Genomic DNA, 18,546 nt, shown 5'->3' on the forward strand with positions numbered 1-18,546 from the left:
GAGCGAATTAAAAAATATTACGCATAAAGTCTCCTTTAAATTTTTGTCGAAGCTTCCTTTGTTTCGGATTTTAAAATTAAATAAATATAGAATGATAGCACCGACCAATCACTGCTCGACAACACAATCTAGGTTTTCGCGCCCAGTGAGGAACACAGGTGTTTGGAAATATAAAAAGCGAGGGAATTTTCGACGCGGGAGAGTTAAATGAATAAAATGACAGACGTATCATTTGGCGATTCTTAAGTTCTCGAGCTGAAGGTTAAAAATGAAAATAATGATAAATTTACTTCCGCATCTTAAGTTGTACGCTCTGGACGTGTATGGTGGCGTGGAGGTCATTCTCGAAGTACATGACGGACAGTGATAAGGTCCTGTGAGAAAGGACCTTATAATATTCATTTTGTGCCCCCCCACCATCCGACAGGCTTATGGAGGTGAATTCAAAGAGAAAATGCTTGTTCTACTGGTGGTCGAACCCTGGTTTTCCAACTCCATGGCCTGTTATGTTACTGACAGGGCTATACCAGCTTATCAGAGCTGACGTTGATAGAACGACGCAATTACATAGGGAGCGCGTAGCACTCGTGAAAAGTAAATTAACGTATACATAATTGTGGTTCAAATTCGTCATGGAAGAAAGGGCAATAGGGAGACTCAGAAGATAATATTAAAATAGATAATGAAGAATGCCGTCTTCTAGGGTGTGGTGCCGTGTAGATCTTGTTCGAACCGAAGTTTCGGAGGAACGTCTTCAGCGTGAGTAGAGGTGGCTGCAGATTGGTTCCTCACCCGCGGATTTTTTCTACCCTGAAGATGGAGGTGATACGTTCCTCCGAAACGTCGGGTCACACAGATCTACACGACGCCACGTCCCAGAAGACGGCATTCTTCATATTCACCGCTGTGAAAACCTCAAATCTTACTTAAAATAGATAGTTCAGTTGTTGATTTCCTCATTAATTCATTCATATTCTGTTGTACTCTGTGAAGCACATAGGGCATTCGTGAAAGGCGTCGTTACACCTTTTTTTCCCTTGGCACTACAGCCAGATTGGGCCTAGGTCTACCTCCATGAACTCCGTTCACTTCGGTTTTTCTACATCTTACACATACGGTAGGACTCCTTGGGCGAGTGATCAGCTCGTCGCAAAGCCTCTACCTGTACACAAACACAGAAAAACGCACACAAACATCCATGCCCTGAGTGGGATTCGAACCCACGATCCCGGCTTCTGAGCGAGCGAAGACAGTACATGCCTTAGACCGCTCGGCTACCGTGACCGGCGTCGTTACACTTCAGTGTCACAATATTTACACAGTCGGTAGGACTCCTTGGTCTGTGGATCAGCCTGTCGCAAGGCCGCTACGTACATAGGGCAACATAAGCGCAGAATAAACGTAGAAAAACACCCATGCCTCGAGTGGGAATCGAAACCACGACCCCAGTGTTTGAGCAGGCGAAGACAGTTCATGCCGCTGCGATCGGCGTTGACTTTCTGAGTTTTTAATAAATCATAAACGCCTAGTCAAAGCGTTCTTAAGCACGCATATTCGAAAAGGATAACAACTGGCAAATATAAAACCTAACTTCACTGACTGTTCTGTAGGGCATTAAAACGTGGCTTCTGCTTCAAGGGAAGGAATTAATTGCGAGTGTTGGAGACCATCGTGTTCAGGAAACTGTGAGGCTCTAAGAAGAGTTAACGCATGAGAATATTGAAGGATATTATGGGTTGTCTAGTTTTTATACGTTATAATGGACCGGGCATGTAGCTTGCATGGAAGAGATTAGAGATACAGGATTTTGTGGGAAAATGTAATGGAAAGTAAGTTCTTGGAATATCTAAAGTTGGATAGGAGAAATATTAGCCGGGTTCTTAAAGGCATTGTTTTTAAAACGTTGGTCCCTCCTTCCATAATGAATTAAACGTTTTCTGTACTTCGCTTCATAAGTATTTGTCACAGTGTTAAATGGGCCGCTAATCTAATGGGCACATAAAAGTCTGCGCCCCTATCTGGGGTCCAGCTGCTACCTCCCGATAATAAGTCTTAATTAGCACACGCCCCTCGCTCCCTGCTGGGAACTTGATGTCATAAATCATGCCAGAGTTATTTAACGATGCTATTCTAACTGCGTACGTTGTCTATGTTAGATTGTTGATGGGTTTGTGACCGGCTAATTGGAAACGTGGAAGTGGATGTGGCCCATTTTAAGTTATTACTCCTAATACTGCCTGAAGTAATTAAGGAAAATGACGAAACAGATCCTGTCACTATCTTCTTGCGTAAGGTCAGACTAGGCGGCTCCATAGCTCAAGCGGTTAGTCGCTGGCTTCCCACCGCGGCGGCCCGGATTCAATCCCGGGGTCTGGTCAAGTGGGATTTATGGTGGACAAAGTGGCGCTGGGGCAGGTTTTCTCCGAGTACTTCCGTTTCCCCTGCCAATATTCATTCCACCAATTGCTCCACAATCACCCTCACCTATCATCTGGAGCTGGTACAATAGGCCAGAAGTGGCCACAGTACAAAGGACTTAGTCCCACCACACTAGCAATAAAAAAGGTCAGACTAGAGATATCTGTCTATTTTCTAGTCGACAGACGGAACTTCCCCTAATAAACGGCAGGTTTACCGGTGTGCAAGCCTCGCTGGGGACAGAGGGTGTCTCTGTTCGCTGTGACCGGCCGTTGTCGAATGGATACCGGGTGTAGTGGTTATCAGGCTTGTTTCGTATCCGTGAGGTCACGAGCTCTATGCTCGGCTATGCTGATTGAGTGGTGTTTGTTAGCCGCTCGACTCGAACGCCTTAAGTAGGCCACGACCATAGACATACTTTATTGGATAGATCTTTCTTTTATTAGCGATGGTCTAGTTGATGAAATGAGGACCCGACCAAGGTGGCTCAGTCGGTAACGCTTCTGATTTGTATTCGGGAGGTCCTCGGTTCGAATTTGGGTCGGAACATTGCCTATCCTGAATTAATTTTTTCTTGGATTTCCTCAGTCCCTCCATGAAAATGCCAGTTTGGTGGCACCTGTAATCTTTCTCAAATCACGAATCGATGTAATTCTATCATTTGACCCTAAAAATTCTGAGTTACTCGTGGCTTCATTTATCAAATCAGAAATAAATTAAATAAAAATATACTACCCACGACAGGAGGAACGCATATATAGACACACAGACTGATGGAAACGATCTATGAAGTACGCCACTGAAATGAGCTCACATGCCATGATACACACACCAAGTTTCAGCCATTCAGAAGTTGATGGGTGCGGGGGGAAACAGACAGCACGCAGATCGCATATGCCTAATTTTTTTTTTTTTTTTTCAAAATAAGGAGAGTAGGCTGAAAAGGGGCAGTGTCTAGTGTTGTCTAACGAAACATCCGCCACTGGACAGCGTCTTGCATAGAAACAAATCGAGAGACAGCGAACTAAGCAGAACAAGTGCAGACGTACAACCCTCCCTCCAGCCTCTCGCATTGCAAGCCTGGGGTGAGGTTGGTTATCGCTAGTCCATACGTTTCAAATAACATACAGCAGAGCTGTGGCCAGCGCAAATCCTACGCAGTCAGAATTGTCCCAGGGAGTTGGAACGTGAGAACGGGTTTAAGGAAATCTCCCATGAAGAAATTCGTGTCACATTTATTTACCAACTGTTTTAACTCTGATGGAGTGACCCAGACGAATGAACTTCAAGTAGCTTGCGATAATTCTCTCTTGTTTCCTTACTTCCTCTCCATTTCTTCGTCTTCTTAATGTTTCACATGAAATATTTAGTATTCAGCGATATTCAGTTCTTGCCATGTATTCAGTAGGTATCTGCTTCGAATCCTCGGCGGACTACAGGCAATCCAGACATTTTGCTCGATACAAGCTGCACAGAATAAAGTCTATATTACGTACGCATAAAACCCACACACATATATATGACTATGTCTAGGAGCTAATCCTAGAAGTATGAGTCGGAATAAGAACCAAATTACCTCTACTGAGGGGTGGGGGCACTATGTTACAAGCCGGAAGGTCGCGGGTTCGAGTCCCGAAGAGGTGGATTTTTTTTCAATTTACGTAATCATTCCAGCCGCACTATGACCCTGGTGTCGACTCAGCCTCCAACAGAAACGAGTACCAGAGCTCTTCCTTGGGGGGTAAAGGGCCATCTGTGAGCCGACTGTCTAGAGGAAATGTGGAAGCCTCTCACAACCCTATGGGCCTTCACTGGTCTTCACGGCCTGTTACAGGGATAGATTTACCTCTACTGAGGAATTCGCTCGTTTAAAATTTTTCTTCCAAAGTAGGCAAGAGGAGGGCCTCGTGTGTCTGTCCCTGTCGCCTATTGTCATCCTCTAAACCGCTGGGCAGATTTTCTTGAAACTCGATAGGAGATTTCAATTAAAGTCCCGATTTTCAGCCATAGGCTTATCGATTTATAATGAGCTATGAATTAGACAAGGCCATAAGCGGAATATTCCATGCGTCCCAGAAGCGAAACTGTTTTAATGTGAAGGAATAGAAGAAAGGAAGGAGTGACAATAAGACGGGCAGATGTAAGGGACGGAAAGGAATACCGAGGAGAGAAGACGAGGAGATGAGGGAACAAAGGAACGGAGGAGCAGTAGCGAGGGAACTGATTTTGCATGAAGCAGAAATAGCAAGAAAGGAGGAGAGGAATTAGGATAGTATGGATAAATGAGAGGATAGGAAAGAAATCACTGGGAAATAGGAAATAAAGGTACAAAAGGGACAAAGGAAAGGAAGAAAGAAATTACGTGTATTTTATCCGTCCTCCTCGATGGGTCATAAGCTTGTTGTGATATAACACGAATAAAATGTCAACCTCCATAATGAACCTTATATGCACCTTGACCAATTGGAACTTCAGTTTTATAAAGGCCATTCAATTTTTGCTGATCGCCCTGAAGCATTTACAATATTTTTCTAAACACTCTTAGGGCGAGGGCACGCCAAGGAAACTGGCAATCGCAACGCAACCGCAATTTCCGAGAATTGTTATCAGCCTGAGTTGAACACATGTTAATGAATGGAGCAGTGCAAATTGAGGAAACGGAAACACAGCTCGCAGAAAGACTGAGAAACTAAACTTCCAGGCAACGGAGCATACCAGTTTTCTCACAATTGCGTTGCCGCGTAGTGTCCTAGTGTCAGCTGTTCTATAAAGCGCTTCGGTGATTCAATTGTTTTGATGGTACGAAAGGCTGACGAAGCTGTTAATTTTATTTGTGTGCAGTTTATTGAGCAAGAGCCTGGTATACAGGGTGTTTCACGACTTTATGGCATAACTGCAGGAGGTGATTTCCTAGGTGTTTGTGATCAAAAAACTTCATATAAACATATGTCTGATTTTGTACGGTTACGGAGTTATGACCGTTTTAAACTCATAATAGAAGATAACGATTACTGGCAATAAACGGAACAAAATAATAAACCAGCATAATCCATGATACATTTAAAGTATGAATGCAAAGTTAACTTCGTGAAATTACCTTTAATTTGAATTTATTGGTTCTTAAAGCTGATTTTCGAAAATGCCACCGCCGGCCGCAACACAGGCTGCAGCTCGGTTTTGAACCGCGCCGGACATACCAACCCACCACGCCTTACGTACCTCTCAAGTGTCGAGATAACGAGAACGCTTTGTCTGTAGCTGGCTAAAAATAGCGACCCGTCAGATGATAGACGCGGTTCACACGAGGGCGTGTACGGGAATGAAAAAACGGTCATAACTCCGTAACCGTCCAAAATCGGACACATGTTTATATGAACTTTAATGACCACAAAGACCTAGGAAATCACCTCCTGCAGTTATGCCCTAAAGTCGTGAAACACCCTGTATATGACAAACGTCACTCAGACTGCTAGTCAGGACAAATTAGATTTGGCTTTGGAAACAATTTTCATGGGACGAAGGAGTCTGGATTCAGGTTATGTTCCTTGGAAAAGTGTAAGGGCGATGGCACAACAAAGAAACTGGCAACCGCAATTTGCGCTGCTCCATTCAGTAACATGTGTTCAACTTGACATGATGTGAGCAGCTAATCAAACGTAAGCTTCTTCAGTGTGCGTCTGCTAATCTGAAAAGCAGTTGTCTGCTTGAAATTGGCTATTTTTTTTCAGTAAATTGCGGTTGCGTTGCGGTTGCTAGTTTCCTTGGTGTGCCCACAGCCTAATATTACATTTAGAATGTTGTATTATTTAATGGGATGGTGTAATAGTTCGTGTTCGGAAGGTCTCAGATTCAAATCTTACCCGGTAGACTACAATAAGTCTTCCTAGTTTTTCTCAGGTCTTCCACCATTACGCCGACTTAGTACCAAAATTAGAGATCTCGCATTTCCCTCTTCTTTATTGTCGGCCATCATACCACATCTACTTCGAAGACAACCCCCGCATGTAAAATGGTGCGGTAATGTCAGTGAATAAACAGAATGATAATCAAGATTTAGGAGGTATGCAGTATCAGTACTTGCCAACGAAATTCCATGGAGGTATGCACTATCAGTACTTGCCAACGAAATTCCATGGAGGTATGCAGTATCAGTACTTGCCAACGAAATTCCATGGAGGTATGCAGTATGAGTACTTGCCAACGAAATACCATGGAGGTATGCAGTATCAGTACTTGCCAACGAAATTCCATTTCTATGCGCTCTTTGCACAAGGAGGCCGTTTTATCAGTCCGTCCTTATGTTTAATCTACTGCACTTAGACAATATTTTTGGAGATACGATGTCCACGGAAAGAGATGAGACATGAATCTATGAATGTGCTGTGTGTATTGTCATCAGGTTTTGGAAAGCATGAAACATGCAGGCTATGCGCGCACAGTGCCCACCGCTGTGAGTCAGAGATAAGCGTCAACAGGAAAAATTTGCGGTTAAATTCAGGCTGAGCTGTGAGGAATGTATATATATAAAGACAGTCGTAATCCACTGAATTCAGTTACGTAAGGTAAGCTGCTACTTAGCACCTGTTCTGAGTGTCTGACGGTGTAGAGGTCACGTGGAAGGAAGAAGAGCATCATGGTTTCCTTGATCGTATGTATCCCAATACACACAGGTGTTCTTTCTAACGCTGGATCTCACGTAGCGACATTCTACAGTATAATTATGTATCCCATTGAATTAGAAAACAAATATTCTAAATATTTGTTCTGGGGTTCTCACAGCGGTGGTTAAGGACAACAGTACTGCCTTCTGGGATATATACTCACAGAGCTCTGCTTGTAATCTGCTTTCACGTTGGTATTTTGCTCGGATCATTCTTCTGTGCTAAAATGGAGGCGATATGATCCTCCGAAACGTCGGTTGACTTTCAAAGGGCTACACTGCGTTATATCCCAGAAGATAGTACTACTTACGTATTGTGAAGTGAGTGTGGCATACATGCATGTATAAGCCGTGTTCATATCGTTCATGTTTCGTTTTTTGTTTTGCACATTCAGTAATTAAAGCGCCCGTTTCTTGCAGAAAATGGTATTAGAATAAGTGCTACTCAAATACAAGAAATGCTACATGCTTTCGTATTAAATTCAGTGCTTGTAACTAGGTACTCATTACGCTGAACTTGAGTTTCACACAGCGGTGACAGTGAGGGCAACTACTAGCTTATAGCTCCGTGCAGTCCTACAAAATTTCATAAATGTTCGGCAGGAAATACTGGCTCCATCTTCAGGATCAAAGAGTAAACCAAGCAAGAAACCAGCACGAAGCAGAAATCTTTCTTCCTGGCCTTACCTTCGACTCTGGGTATGGGGACAGCATGCCTACGTTTCACCGAAACGTCAGTGAATTTCTACCGGATTACACAACATTGCATACCAGAACACAGTAATCTTTAAGTGTACATCAGCTTAAATCTTATATATGAAACTTTAATAAATTTCCTGATATAAGCAATAGCAGGGCTCTTCGGTTCCGTAACTGAAATATGAAAGGTAGTGCATTCAAAGAAATAAACACCAAGTTTTCTTATTTGTCGGTAAATTAAAATTCTAAAAATTAAAGGATGTGATATCACACGTATTTTCATAATTACTGACAATCCTTGAAACTGTCAGACAGAGAGCGTTGTCCGTTGAACCATTGGCTATATATTATTGTCTCTTTGCACCCACCAGACAGAAAGCACCAAAGTAACGGTATGGACAAAGATTTTTTCTTTTACATATGCCAAAATATTTAGTATATTCACAATGTTTATTGCACTTCTTGGAAAAATTTAGCTGCACTGGAGTCCCTCTCCCCGACCCCCATATATACTCGTATTACGCCCAGTGTCCAAAATTGTCTTTTCCGTCCTATTTTGTTAATTAAAATATTGTGTGTATTTTCATTCTTCCAGTATGTTCTTGGGCGTCTCAAACATTTTAGTCTCCTTAATTTGGTCAGCCTAATAACATCCGGTGCAGAAGAAACTCTGTGAAACTTTTCATTGCGTGGTTTCTTCCTCTCCCCCGCCTCTCTCTTTCTCGCTCTTTCTCTCTTAGCAGCAGCAGTTTATCTGTTCTTTCATTTAGGTAAGCTTGTTACCACGTTTCACACCCACATAGAGCAGAAGGCAGAATTATAATTTTGCACATTTTAAAGTCTAGGCTTTCAGATAAGAAAAGCGAGAGAAATGATTGTGGCGAGGATGCCAGAATTGAATCTCTTCTTAACGCCTTCATGAATATAATTTTCTTTGCTAGTATCTTTCCCAAATATTTGAACTTCCCTTCACTTTACAATGATTCGTGTCTATACTTAAAATCCGACACACGTAAAGAAACGGCCAGTGTTGCTTAGCGTCACAGTTTGCCATTCGCAACCGGCGAGGGTGCCGTGAGGTCTTGTTCCAAGGAAGAAGTGGCCGGAAATTTTGTTTCTGAAGGCGTATGGGGGGTGGATGTATAGATCCACATTTTCTCGACCTCTGCACTAGTTGGAAAGAACCCCTTGTACCCATTTGATAGGAGACTGGGTGGGTTCCAGTACCGGTCTGGACGACGTGGAGAAGAGAAAATTCTTGACCCTACCGACACGAACTCCGACCCCTCGGTCGTCCAGCCCATATCCAGTCGCTATACCGACTACTCTTAATTTTTATTCATGACACAAGAACGTGAATTCAATACTTAGTATAATTGCTTCGCTTTCACTATCCAATTATTTTTTTCAAATATCTGAGGGTTAAAAGAGGGGGGAGACGCTGGTTTGGCGTTCTTCCGACGCTTATGCTCCCACACTGACGTGACTTGCTCGTAACACTGAATATAGGCCGCGTCATAGCTCAAGCGGTTAGTCGCTGGTTTCCCACGGCGGGTCTGGTCAAGTGGGATTTGTGGTAGACAAAGTGGCGCTGTGGCAGGTTTTCTCTGAGTACTTCGGTTTCCCCTGCCAATCTTCATTCCACCAGTTGCTTCACAATACCCTCACCTATCATCTGGGGCTGGTACAATAGGCCAGAAGTGGCCGCAGTACAAGGGACTTAGTCCCACCCCACTAGCAATAAAAGAAAATGCACTCCATATACCCCTCACGTAACGTTGAATTCAATAAGAGATTTGTTGTGTTGTTTACAGACAACTCTCGCTAGGAGGAGCAGATACGTTCAACAAAACTTGACAACATCCCTTGTGATGGGTGCAGAAGTTCGTAATGCTAAGTGAGTACCAAAAGTATGAGCAGTAGCTGCCGTCACCAACATCTTGATATGGACATTTTTTAATTCTTCATTTCAGTAAAAATATTAGAAAGTTCTTTATACAAACGGTGCTGGTAATAAGGCAGCCTAATTTTCAAATTAAACAAGGGACCAAGGCAATGAACTGACCAGTGCAGTGCAATGGACTTCGAATATATTTTAAACGTATGTTTACATAAAGTTAATTTCGCGTAAAGAAATAATGTTAACTTTCGTCTGTTGTTTGCAGTAAACTCAAACAGAGTACTGTGTCCCTCACAGCCGCAACTCTCACTATCATATGATACATTACACAGTTGGTCCCTAATCTTCTCGCAACAAGAGTAAAACTCCACGCGTCTTCTCTTCTGTGAGACGGCCAACCCATTGCTATCTGAAATCGTCTGGAATGCGAGTCCTCGCCTTCTTCACGATTGTTCCTCCTTAGCCCATTTCCCTTATTTTGACAAAAATAAAAGGAAGCTTACGAAATCACTTTGCTCTCTGTGCATCCGTGTGTGTATCCCCTAAATTTTAGGCTTTGATGCCTATGAGACCACCTTTCTGTTTGTGTATCCCCCTTAATTATTATTATTACAAAGCTCATGAGATCACCTTTCTGTCTGTGTTTGTGTGCCCCCTTAATTTTATCGTTTTCTGTGCGGTCCGTTTCGTATCAAAGGAAAGTAGGCGAATAGTTCTTAACAGAACTTCATGTTCTTGCTTATGTTCGCTACGTGCGGTTTTCCCCTTCCTCTTGATGTACTTGACCCACTTGATCCTTGGAGGAACTTTCCTCGGAAAGCTGTTCTCAAGTTTCTTCTAGCCTTGTGCTTCATGATGTTCGTACTGGGAACCTGTGATAAACGGAGCTGAGGAAGTCTTTACCAAGGTTTTAAATTCTTCGAGTCAGGGCAGATATGCTCTGCGAAGGCAAGCACAGAGTATTTCTGCTCGGCTCTCGGCAGGTCAGCATGCACTAAGCCAGAAGTGGAAGGGGCATCCCGCGTGGCCCTGCCATGATCAGCAGGAGGGGCATCGATTTCTTTACCAGTTGCGTCTGCCTCATCATATGTGTTCAGCTCGGCCTAAACTTCGGCGGCGATGAATAACTCTCTATTGGGAGGATATATCCCTGTGGCTCTGAATCCCTTTATATCTGTATTTCTCTCGTTTTCACGACAAAAAGTTAGGAAATATCATGGATAGCGGACGGTTGTTTATCCGAAGATGAAAACGATGTTCTCGCTGTAGTTAGGTATGAGAGGACCCATGAGAGATTTGCCAGAGGCTGAAACTTACGAGTAGCATGTGGTGGCACACTCAAGACGGGAAAATGGTTTTAAAATGCGTAAAGTAAATAAAGTTATCCCTGTAATCGGGCGTGGAGGCCAACAAGGTTGTGAGGTGTTGAGGTTCCCACATTTTCTAAACAATCGGCTTATATATGGCGGCAAGGGTGTCAGCCCTACGCGCCGGCCGCCCTTTACCCCCAAGAATATTCCCGGTACTCATTTCTGTTAGAGGCTGAGTCGATCCCAGGGCCATAGTGCGGCTGGAAGGATTAGGTAAATTGAAAAATCCATCTCATCGGGATTCAATCCCGCGACCTTCCGGCTTGTAGCATAGTGCCTCAACTAACTACGCTACCGCACTAAGTCAAATGCAAAGGGGCCACGCAGCAGAAACTAAGAGAGGCGCCCCACATTGTCGTTTGGTTTTCGCATTGAAGTGAGGAGACAGTCAGTGAACAAGTCAGACTACACCCATCCTGATGGGCTACAAGCACCGAGTGTTTTTCTTGTTACAGTCCTCATTATCTATTAGCTCGTATTGCTTCTTCGGAACATTAAGACGCAACTCCCCACTCTCGTGCAGGCAAAAAGCATCACCAAATAGGCCACCGCTGAGGTTAATGTACTCATATTGAGTTTGTTCTTGTGCGAAATCGCTTAAGGGATTTCGCTTTTTAAAATAATGAAACTCGTTTCATCACCGTCAGACATGTGATCGGCTGAATAATTTTGTTTCCTATCTTGACTTCCGGTGCTTGTCCTTATGACGACGAAGGAAGTGGTCTAGTCAATTTCTTCCTGTTATTCCACAGTGATCAAATGAATTTTTGTTCTATTTATTAGAACACGCTGAAAATCCATAGTAAGTGGATTTTTCTTATGAAGCCAATAAGATTTACTTTCCGGGACTAGCTGATACTTACAAAGCACAGCCTTCATAACAACCGATAAAATTGCTTTTCTCCATAAATTTTGGTTACTACACCTTCAGAAGAATCTTCCTTTTCCAAAACCACACGACTCCAAGCTTTCCTTGGAACTGCAATTTTCATTAGAGCCATTTCCTCCCCCCCTTCGTCCTTTCGCGTGGTTGTCATGACATGAACTGCTTCCCAGTCCCGCTCTTTTCTAATTTTCGAAGGCGTGGAACTCAGATACTTTCTAGACTTTTCTCAAACAACCAAAATAAAGTGCCTCATTTATTTAAAAGATTCACATAATATGGAACCCTCAGAGCTATGGGGTTCCATATTACCAGCAGCGCCACGTTGAGGTAAACCTACAAATAGCATGACAGGTTGCAGTAAGAAACTCTTTCATTACTTAAATGCTTTCTGCATAAACTGTGTGTAAGTAACGGAGCATATAGATAAATACCACAGTGAGTAAGTACGTACTTAACCAAAAAAAAACTTGAAAAATCGCAACAAAATAAAACAAGCCGTCAAGTGGTGCCTCTATCGGCTTTCCTGCAACTAATTCTAAATGGCGATAAGTGAAAACTAAGAGTCATATATATTGTGATGCGTATACCCTTCGCTAGGAAAGGGCTCGGTGAACACATTCCCGGAACACAAGCTACGTAACGGACCAGTAAACACGCCTCCTTAACAATACAAGCTGTGTTTTCTGTGGGGTTCAAGCAGAAGGGTTATAAAGGGGCAAAGAAAGTCTCTTGAAGAAGACAGTTAACCCGCGTGGAGGTGGGGTCTAATACCTCCACCGTGACCTTGCGAGTCGTAGGAGACGACGAAGAGGGAAGTCTCAAATCTGAGACGGTAAAATATGGTTAGAAGTCTCAAGGGACTCGGACCCGAAAAAGACTGCGCTGGCAAGGACCAGCAGCATATACAAAAGACAGACCCGTCCTCTCATCAGAGAGGGCTCCCCACAAAAACAAGACCGTAAATGTCAAACAGTAATAAATATCTGGTCATGAGCCCCAGGTGGGGCTCGACACCAAGACTTACTGACTGACTGACCGTCAGTCGCAATGTGACTTTGACTCTTGAAGGATACAATATGTTGAGAATAGCAAATGTTGTACAGTAATTCATGGCAGAATTCAGTGGTGCTCTGTCAGAGGAGGAGAAAAATGGCCATTACAAAAATTGTCTTAAATCTCATGAAGCAAAGTGGCCACTAGAATTCACAGGCGGACGCTGCTAAAAATAAGGCATGATCTGCCGTACTGAGTCTCGACTGACAAAGACCTTATATATATTCACTTAATAACAGGTAAAATGTAAATATATTTTACATTGTACATTGAAAAAGCAGACCCGTCTTCTTGTCTTGCCCCACATCAACAAACCCGCAACTGTCAGACAGGAATAAAAATGTGGTCTTAATAGGTGCTTGGCCGCGCCATAGCTCAAGCGGTTAGTCGCTGGCTTGCCACCGCGGCGGCCCGGGTTCGATCCCGGGTCTGGTCAAGTGGAATTTGTGGTGGGCAAAGTGGCGCTGGGGCGGGTTTTCTCCGAGTACTTCGGTTTCCCCTGCCAATATTCATTCCACCAAATTCTCCATCATCATAATCACCCGGGGCAGGCTACAATAGGCCAATCAGTGGCCGCCGTGCCGAGTGGACCCAGTTGGACTCCACCCCCGACTAAGCGAATTTAAAAAAAATTACCTTTTTACTATGATTTTGTTCTGATTTCTGTTGACAAGACATTATTATCTACTCAGGTTTTATCTGTTTATTTCTAGACGAACCTCCTTATTTCTGTCCAGCACAATATGTTACAGGGCGGGAAGTTTAGAAAGAGGTGGCAAGTGGAAGGTTTAATGGAGAAAACTTTATCTCTGTCAATGTGTTTCTGTTCATTCTGTACCTTCAGCTCGAAGAGTGGAGCCATGTCTGTCCACCTGGTACCTGAGAGCCGTTACTGTGACGTGCTGAACCATATCACCCCAATCTTCCTACGTGATGAGCCCCTGTCACAGTGCTTCCCGCCTTGCACTACAGGACAGCGGGAACGGGACTTCCGCGAGTATGCGGATATGCAGTTGCGTAGTGGCTTGTGTGTCATGGCCCTTGAAGGTTCCAGCGTCGTTGGTGCTTGCCTCAATCGGCCATTAACAAGAGATCAGGTGATGGGATGTTCATTGCCGTCATCTGTTGGTCCAGGTATGGACCGCTGAAATTATAGTCTGTTATATACGCATGCGTATTCAGACATTCTGTTGTACGATTGAAACAATAAGGTGGCCGAGTAACGGCTTGTTGGGACGAGACAGACATTTCTACAGGATATGATGCTACCATATGACTGACTGATAGTGATTGGTTCGATCCTTATCGAGCGACAACCAACACTCGGTCGCCTTTATATTAATCGAATATTATGTTAGTATACATCGCTTTTCATTTAAATATGCCTACAGTTCAGTTTCAAATTAATGAAAAACAGAAAAAACTGGGTTCCGAACTGAGATACCAATACCAATTCATATCTGCTTTTTATATTCTTGCAGAAATATCACTCCCCTTTCTCTGTCTGCTAATCGTGTTTATTGCGAAGTTTAAATAAGTGCGCGCCATTCAGTTATAAAAGTAAAATTATCCCTGTAACAGGCCGTGGAGGCCCATAGGGTTGTGAGACGTCGAGGTTCCCATATTTTCTAAGAATCGGCTCATAGATGGGGGTAAGGTTGTCAGCCTTACGCGCCGGCCGCGCTTTACCCCCAAGAATATTCCAGGTGCTCATTTCTATTAGAGGCTGAATCGACCCCAGGGCCATAGTGCGGCTGGAATGATTAGGTCAATTAAAAAAATCTAATGACCTCATCGGGACTTGAACCCACGACCTTCCACTTTATAGTGCAGTGCCTCAACCAACTACGCTACCAAATACAAATTTCAAACCCAATTCATGGCTTCGAGCACAAAACTCTCCGGCGAAGGAACACTGTCACCATTCTTGCAGCCATCTGACTTCTTGTTGCAGCTGAAGATCCCCTCATTGCGAATGTTGTGAGAATGCTTATAACAGTTCATCGTCAACTGGATCTTTTCGAAGCTCTTGGAGTTGACACAATCTTCGAAGTTGGACTAGTGTCTGTGGAGCCTACACACACAGGGAGAGGTGAGAATACTCGTCACGAAAAGGAACACAAGCTCCAAACCAAGCTTAAAGTTGAGGTTTAGGCAACTGAGCCAATCTCAACGGCGTACTTCATAAATACCTCCCATTCATTCTGTGTCTGTATGTGTGTCTCTCTTGTTCTTTCAAGGCAATGGCTCTCTTAACTTTATCCTTCTTTCGGTACTAGGTAACGGCTAGGTAAATACGTTCCCGCTGAAACGAATACACGCAACAGAGAAACTGCTGGACGCGTCATTGTCTATGCGGGCCGTATCTTATAAAAGGAGAATCTTTAAGTCTTTATTTATTTCTCCCTTATTATTGCTACGTAACAACTCTGCAAATACGTTTCCGCGGCAATGAAGTATTGTTTGAGCCGTCGTTTTATATGCGGTCCGTGTCGTATCAAAGGAAAGTAGGCGAATAATTATTCCCATTACTTCTTTTTATGTGTATAATTTGGATGAGCACCAAATAGTTTTGTATAACATTTGCAGAGAGAACACATGCCTATGTGCACATCCATGCATACAGACTTACAAAAATTTATATTTCTGGTTGACTAAATGTTGGCGAATTTAAATATATATTCTGGAGAGGGGGGATCGGATGTTACAGTTCATAGTTCAGCACATCTTCTCCTTTCCGCCATATTGACTAGCAAAGTAATTGGAAAGAAACATCTGTAAAAGCAGATAAAATTTTTCATATGAAGCAACAGCAAAGATAAAGACTGATATTAAGAGTTCACGTATTTAAAGCCGGACTACTGGCTAGAAAACAGTTTCCATCCGGAAGGCCCTGCGACCGACCAACTCGATCAAGTCTTCCGTGTTTTCCCTCGATCCTAGAGCAGATGCTGAGTTGGTGCCCAAATTTCACGTTGCACTGAGTGTTTCGCATGCTTCCCTCCCAATTTTAAATAAAATTTCACTATTATACAGCTCTTCCAATGTCATAGAAATGCAATACCTCTACCAGAATGACGCGCGGACACTGACCGGGAACCTGCCCCCCCCCCAGGATAGTGTCTCTCACTACCTCGCCACTTTTTCTTTCTCTCTGCCCATTATTTCGTGTTATTAATGTTATGTCTTGCGTAAGGCCTGTGTTTATTATGGTCAGGGTCTCCTTCCCTAATAGTATATCTCATTGCCGTTACAGCGCCTGCCAAATTTGAAGGCGAGCGAAAGAGTTACTGTGCCGATAAAGATAGGAAAACCTTCACGGCCCAAGCATACGCAATGATAACGCGTCTAATTTGTACACAACTAAATTACAACCAAATAGAGGCAGAGATAACACGTCTAGCTAATTTACTGTTATCGTGGTGTGTTATCGCCACGCCTTCTAAATTTTAAAGCGTATCCCTGTCTTGACCGGTCCATGAACTGCAGTACAGCACAACATGCCTGAAGAGAGCATTTCAACATGAAGCACTCGCAAAAGGAGGCAAGCTTTACTGAACACTGATTGGTTTAAATCTCACCGCTAACAATCAATGCGATGACGCAACAGTCTCCAGCGAAATTCTTCTGTTCCTACAGTATTTCAGACACACGAAATAGGTTAGCACAGCAGCAAGCCATCTAACCTGCTTTCGGGCGGCGTCCAGTTCGATTCGTGGCCGTGGTGAAGTTATCTTCCGTGTTTTTCCCCAGTATCCATATTCCAACGCCAGGATGTATAATTAATCGATAGAGTAGGAGCTTGAGACCCTGTGTAACATAACAAAAAAAAATAGGGTGATGAGTAGTTAACCCCACGTCTAACCCCCCAACTTGAGCACTACTCCTTGTCGGCTGTCCACGACTTCTTATAAAATATTTCCGTAGTTACCCTCCATATGCCAAGGTCGTCTCCTTCACCCGCAACTTCAGAACACGCCATGCCGTGATGACAAGGAACAGACTTATAATAGTTTAGCACTGGTATGAAACTTGGTCTCTAACATTAAGGGAGGAACATAAACTGAAGAGGTGGGTGAGGAGAATATTTGGACCACAATGAAATGATAGGAGGCTGGAAAAAATGTAATGAGGAGCTTCATGGCTTCTAATCTTCGGCGAATATAATTAGAAAGATCAAGTCAAGGTGGATCAGATGAGCAGGACATGTAGCACACTTAGGGTCAAGAGGAATGCATGTAGGGTTTTTGTGGGAAAGCCAGAAGGAAAAAATCACCAGGAAGACCTAGACGTAAATGGGAGAATAATAATAAGGTGAACCTTCAAGAAATAGGATTTGGTGCTACGGACTGGATTCGTTTGGCTCAGGATAGGGAAGAGTGGAAGGAATTTGTGAACACTGTAATAAACTATCCTGTGTCATAAAATGTAGAACATTCTTGAGCAGCTGAACAACTGGAGGCTTCTCAAGAAGGGATCAGTTCCTTGAAGTTAGTTAGCTAGTTAATTCTAAAGGGTTCTGTCCATTGATTGAAGTTAGCTCTTTCTAAAGGACCCAGCAAAGTAACAGCCTCGCGCCCCCTCACCTGAGGAGAGGAACAGATGCAGTTTCCGAAACGCTGTTTCTGTAGTGTTCAGAATACCTGACGATGGACGGTCAAAAATAAAACAGGAATCCCAAGTAGTCAGGTTGTTATTTAGTTAGTAGAGTGGAATCCAGACGTTCCTAAAGAATTTGTACAGTATATGGTAGCTGTAACTTTTCTCGTGCGGCTGATATGAGAACATTCTCATCCAACAGGTCTGGCTGTGCAGTTGATTCGAGCGAGTCTAGAAGCGGCCGCGCAGCGTGGGTTCCGGGCAGCCAAAGCGGACTGCACGAGCTCTACATCAGCGCGGATTTGCGAGCGGGCAGGCATGGCCACAGTCCACAAGTTGTTGTACGACGAGTACAAGTTGGACAACAAAGTGGTGTTTAAGGATACAGCAACAAGGGGCCCTGCACTTACGGTGATGGCTGCCGCACTACAAGACACAGAGCCATATGTTCTTCCCTTTCAAATTAAGTCTAAAGTCTAAATTCTTCAGAGTTCCGTGTTGGAGGTAATGACTATGCGCGCAGATGGGTGAAGATGTGAAGAGGGTGGATGGGTGGATGGGTGGGCTTTATCAATATATCAATGGAAGTTCACGTTAGGCCATTTGAACTTGAACTATACATGTATATAAAAGTAAGAGAAGTAATTAAATACGGTTATCTATATATGATTTGCACTTTTGTCTGCCGGTCACGGTAGCCGAGCGGTCTAAGGCATGTACTGTCTTCGCTCGCTTGGAAACCGGGATTTTTGGTTCGAATCCCACTCAGGGCATGGATGTTTAGTTTGTGTGTGTGCGTTTTTCTGTGTTTGTCTACAGGAAGAGGCCTTGCGACGAGCTGATCACCCGCCCAAGGAGTCCTACCGAATGTGTAAGATCAAGAAAAATCGAAGTGAACGGAGAAGTTCATGGAAGTAGGCCTAGGCCCACTGGGGCTGTAGTGCCAAGGAAAAAAGAAATT

At 43.6% G+C, this 18,546-nt stretch overlaps 1 protein-coding gene across 2 annotated transcripts; it reads left to right on the plus strand.

Annotated features, from left to right (window-relative positions):
• Positions 1 to 6,958: 6,958 nt before the first annotated feature.
• Positions 6,959 to 18,249, plus strand: LOC111868792. 2 transcript variants are annotated; one of them, XM_023859765.2, is made up of 5 exons: positions 6,959 to 7,066; positions 9,592 to 9,674; positions 13,831 to 14,120; positions 14,941 to 15,078; positions 17,788 to 18,249. In XM_023859765.2, exons 1-5 carry the CDS (start codon positions 7,052 to 7,054, stop codon positions 18,063 to 18,065), a joined length of 804 nt encoding a protein of 267 aa, XP_023715533.1. In that variant the 5' UTR covers positions 6,959 to 7,051; the 3' UTR covers positions 18,066 to 18,249. The 2 variants fall into 2 exon arrangements, with proteins under 2 accessions (XP_023715533.1, XP_023715534.1); XM_023859766.2 differs by lacking the exon at positions 14,941 to 15,078.
• Positions 18,250 to 18,546: the final 297 nt, after the last annotated feature.

This window comes from Cryptotermes secundus, unplaced genomic scaffold, assembly GCF_002891405.2.
Source record: "Cryptotermes secundus unplaced genomic scaffold, Csec_1.0 scaffold257, whole genome shotgun sequence".
Classification (NCBI taxonomy): Eukaryota; Metazoa; Arthropoda; class Insecta; order Blattodea; family Kalotermitidae; genus Cryptotermes; species Cryptotermes secundus.

Excerpts from the sequence above, each read along its gene's own strand:
- LOC111868792 (XM_023859765.2), top strand. Across the intron at positions 9,675-13,830 it reads GCAGAAGTTCGTAATGCTAA|CTCGAAGAGTGGAGCCATGT; the intron begins GTGAGTACCAAA and ends CTGTACCTTCAG. Across the intron at positions 14,121-14,940 it reads GCCGTCATCTGTTGGTCCAG|CTGAAGATCCCCTCATTGCG; the intron begins GTATGGACCGCT and ends TTCTTGTTGCAG.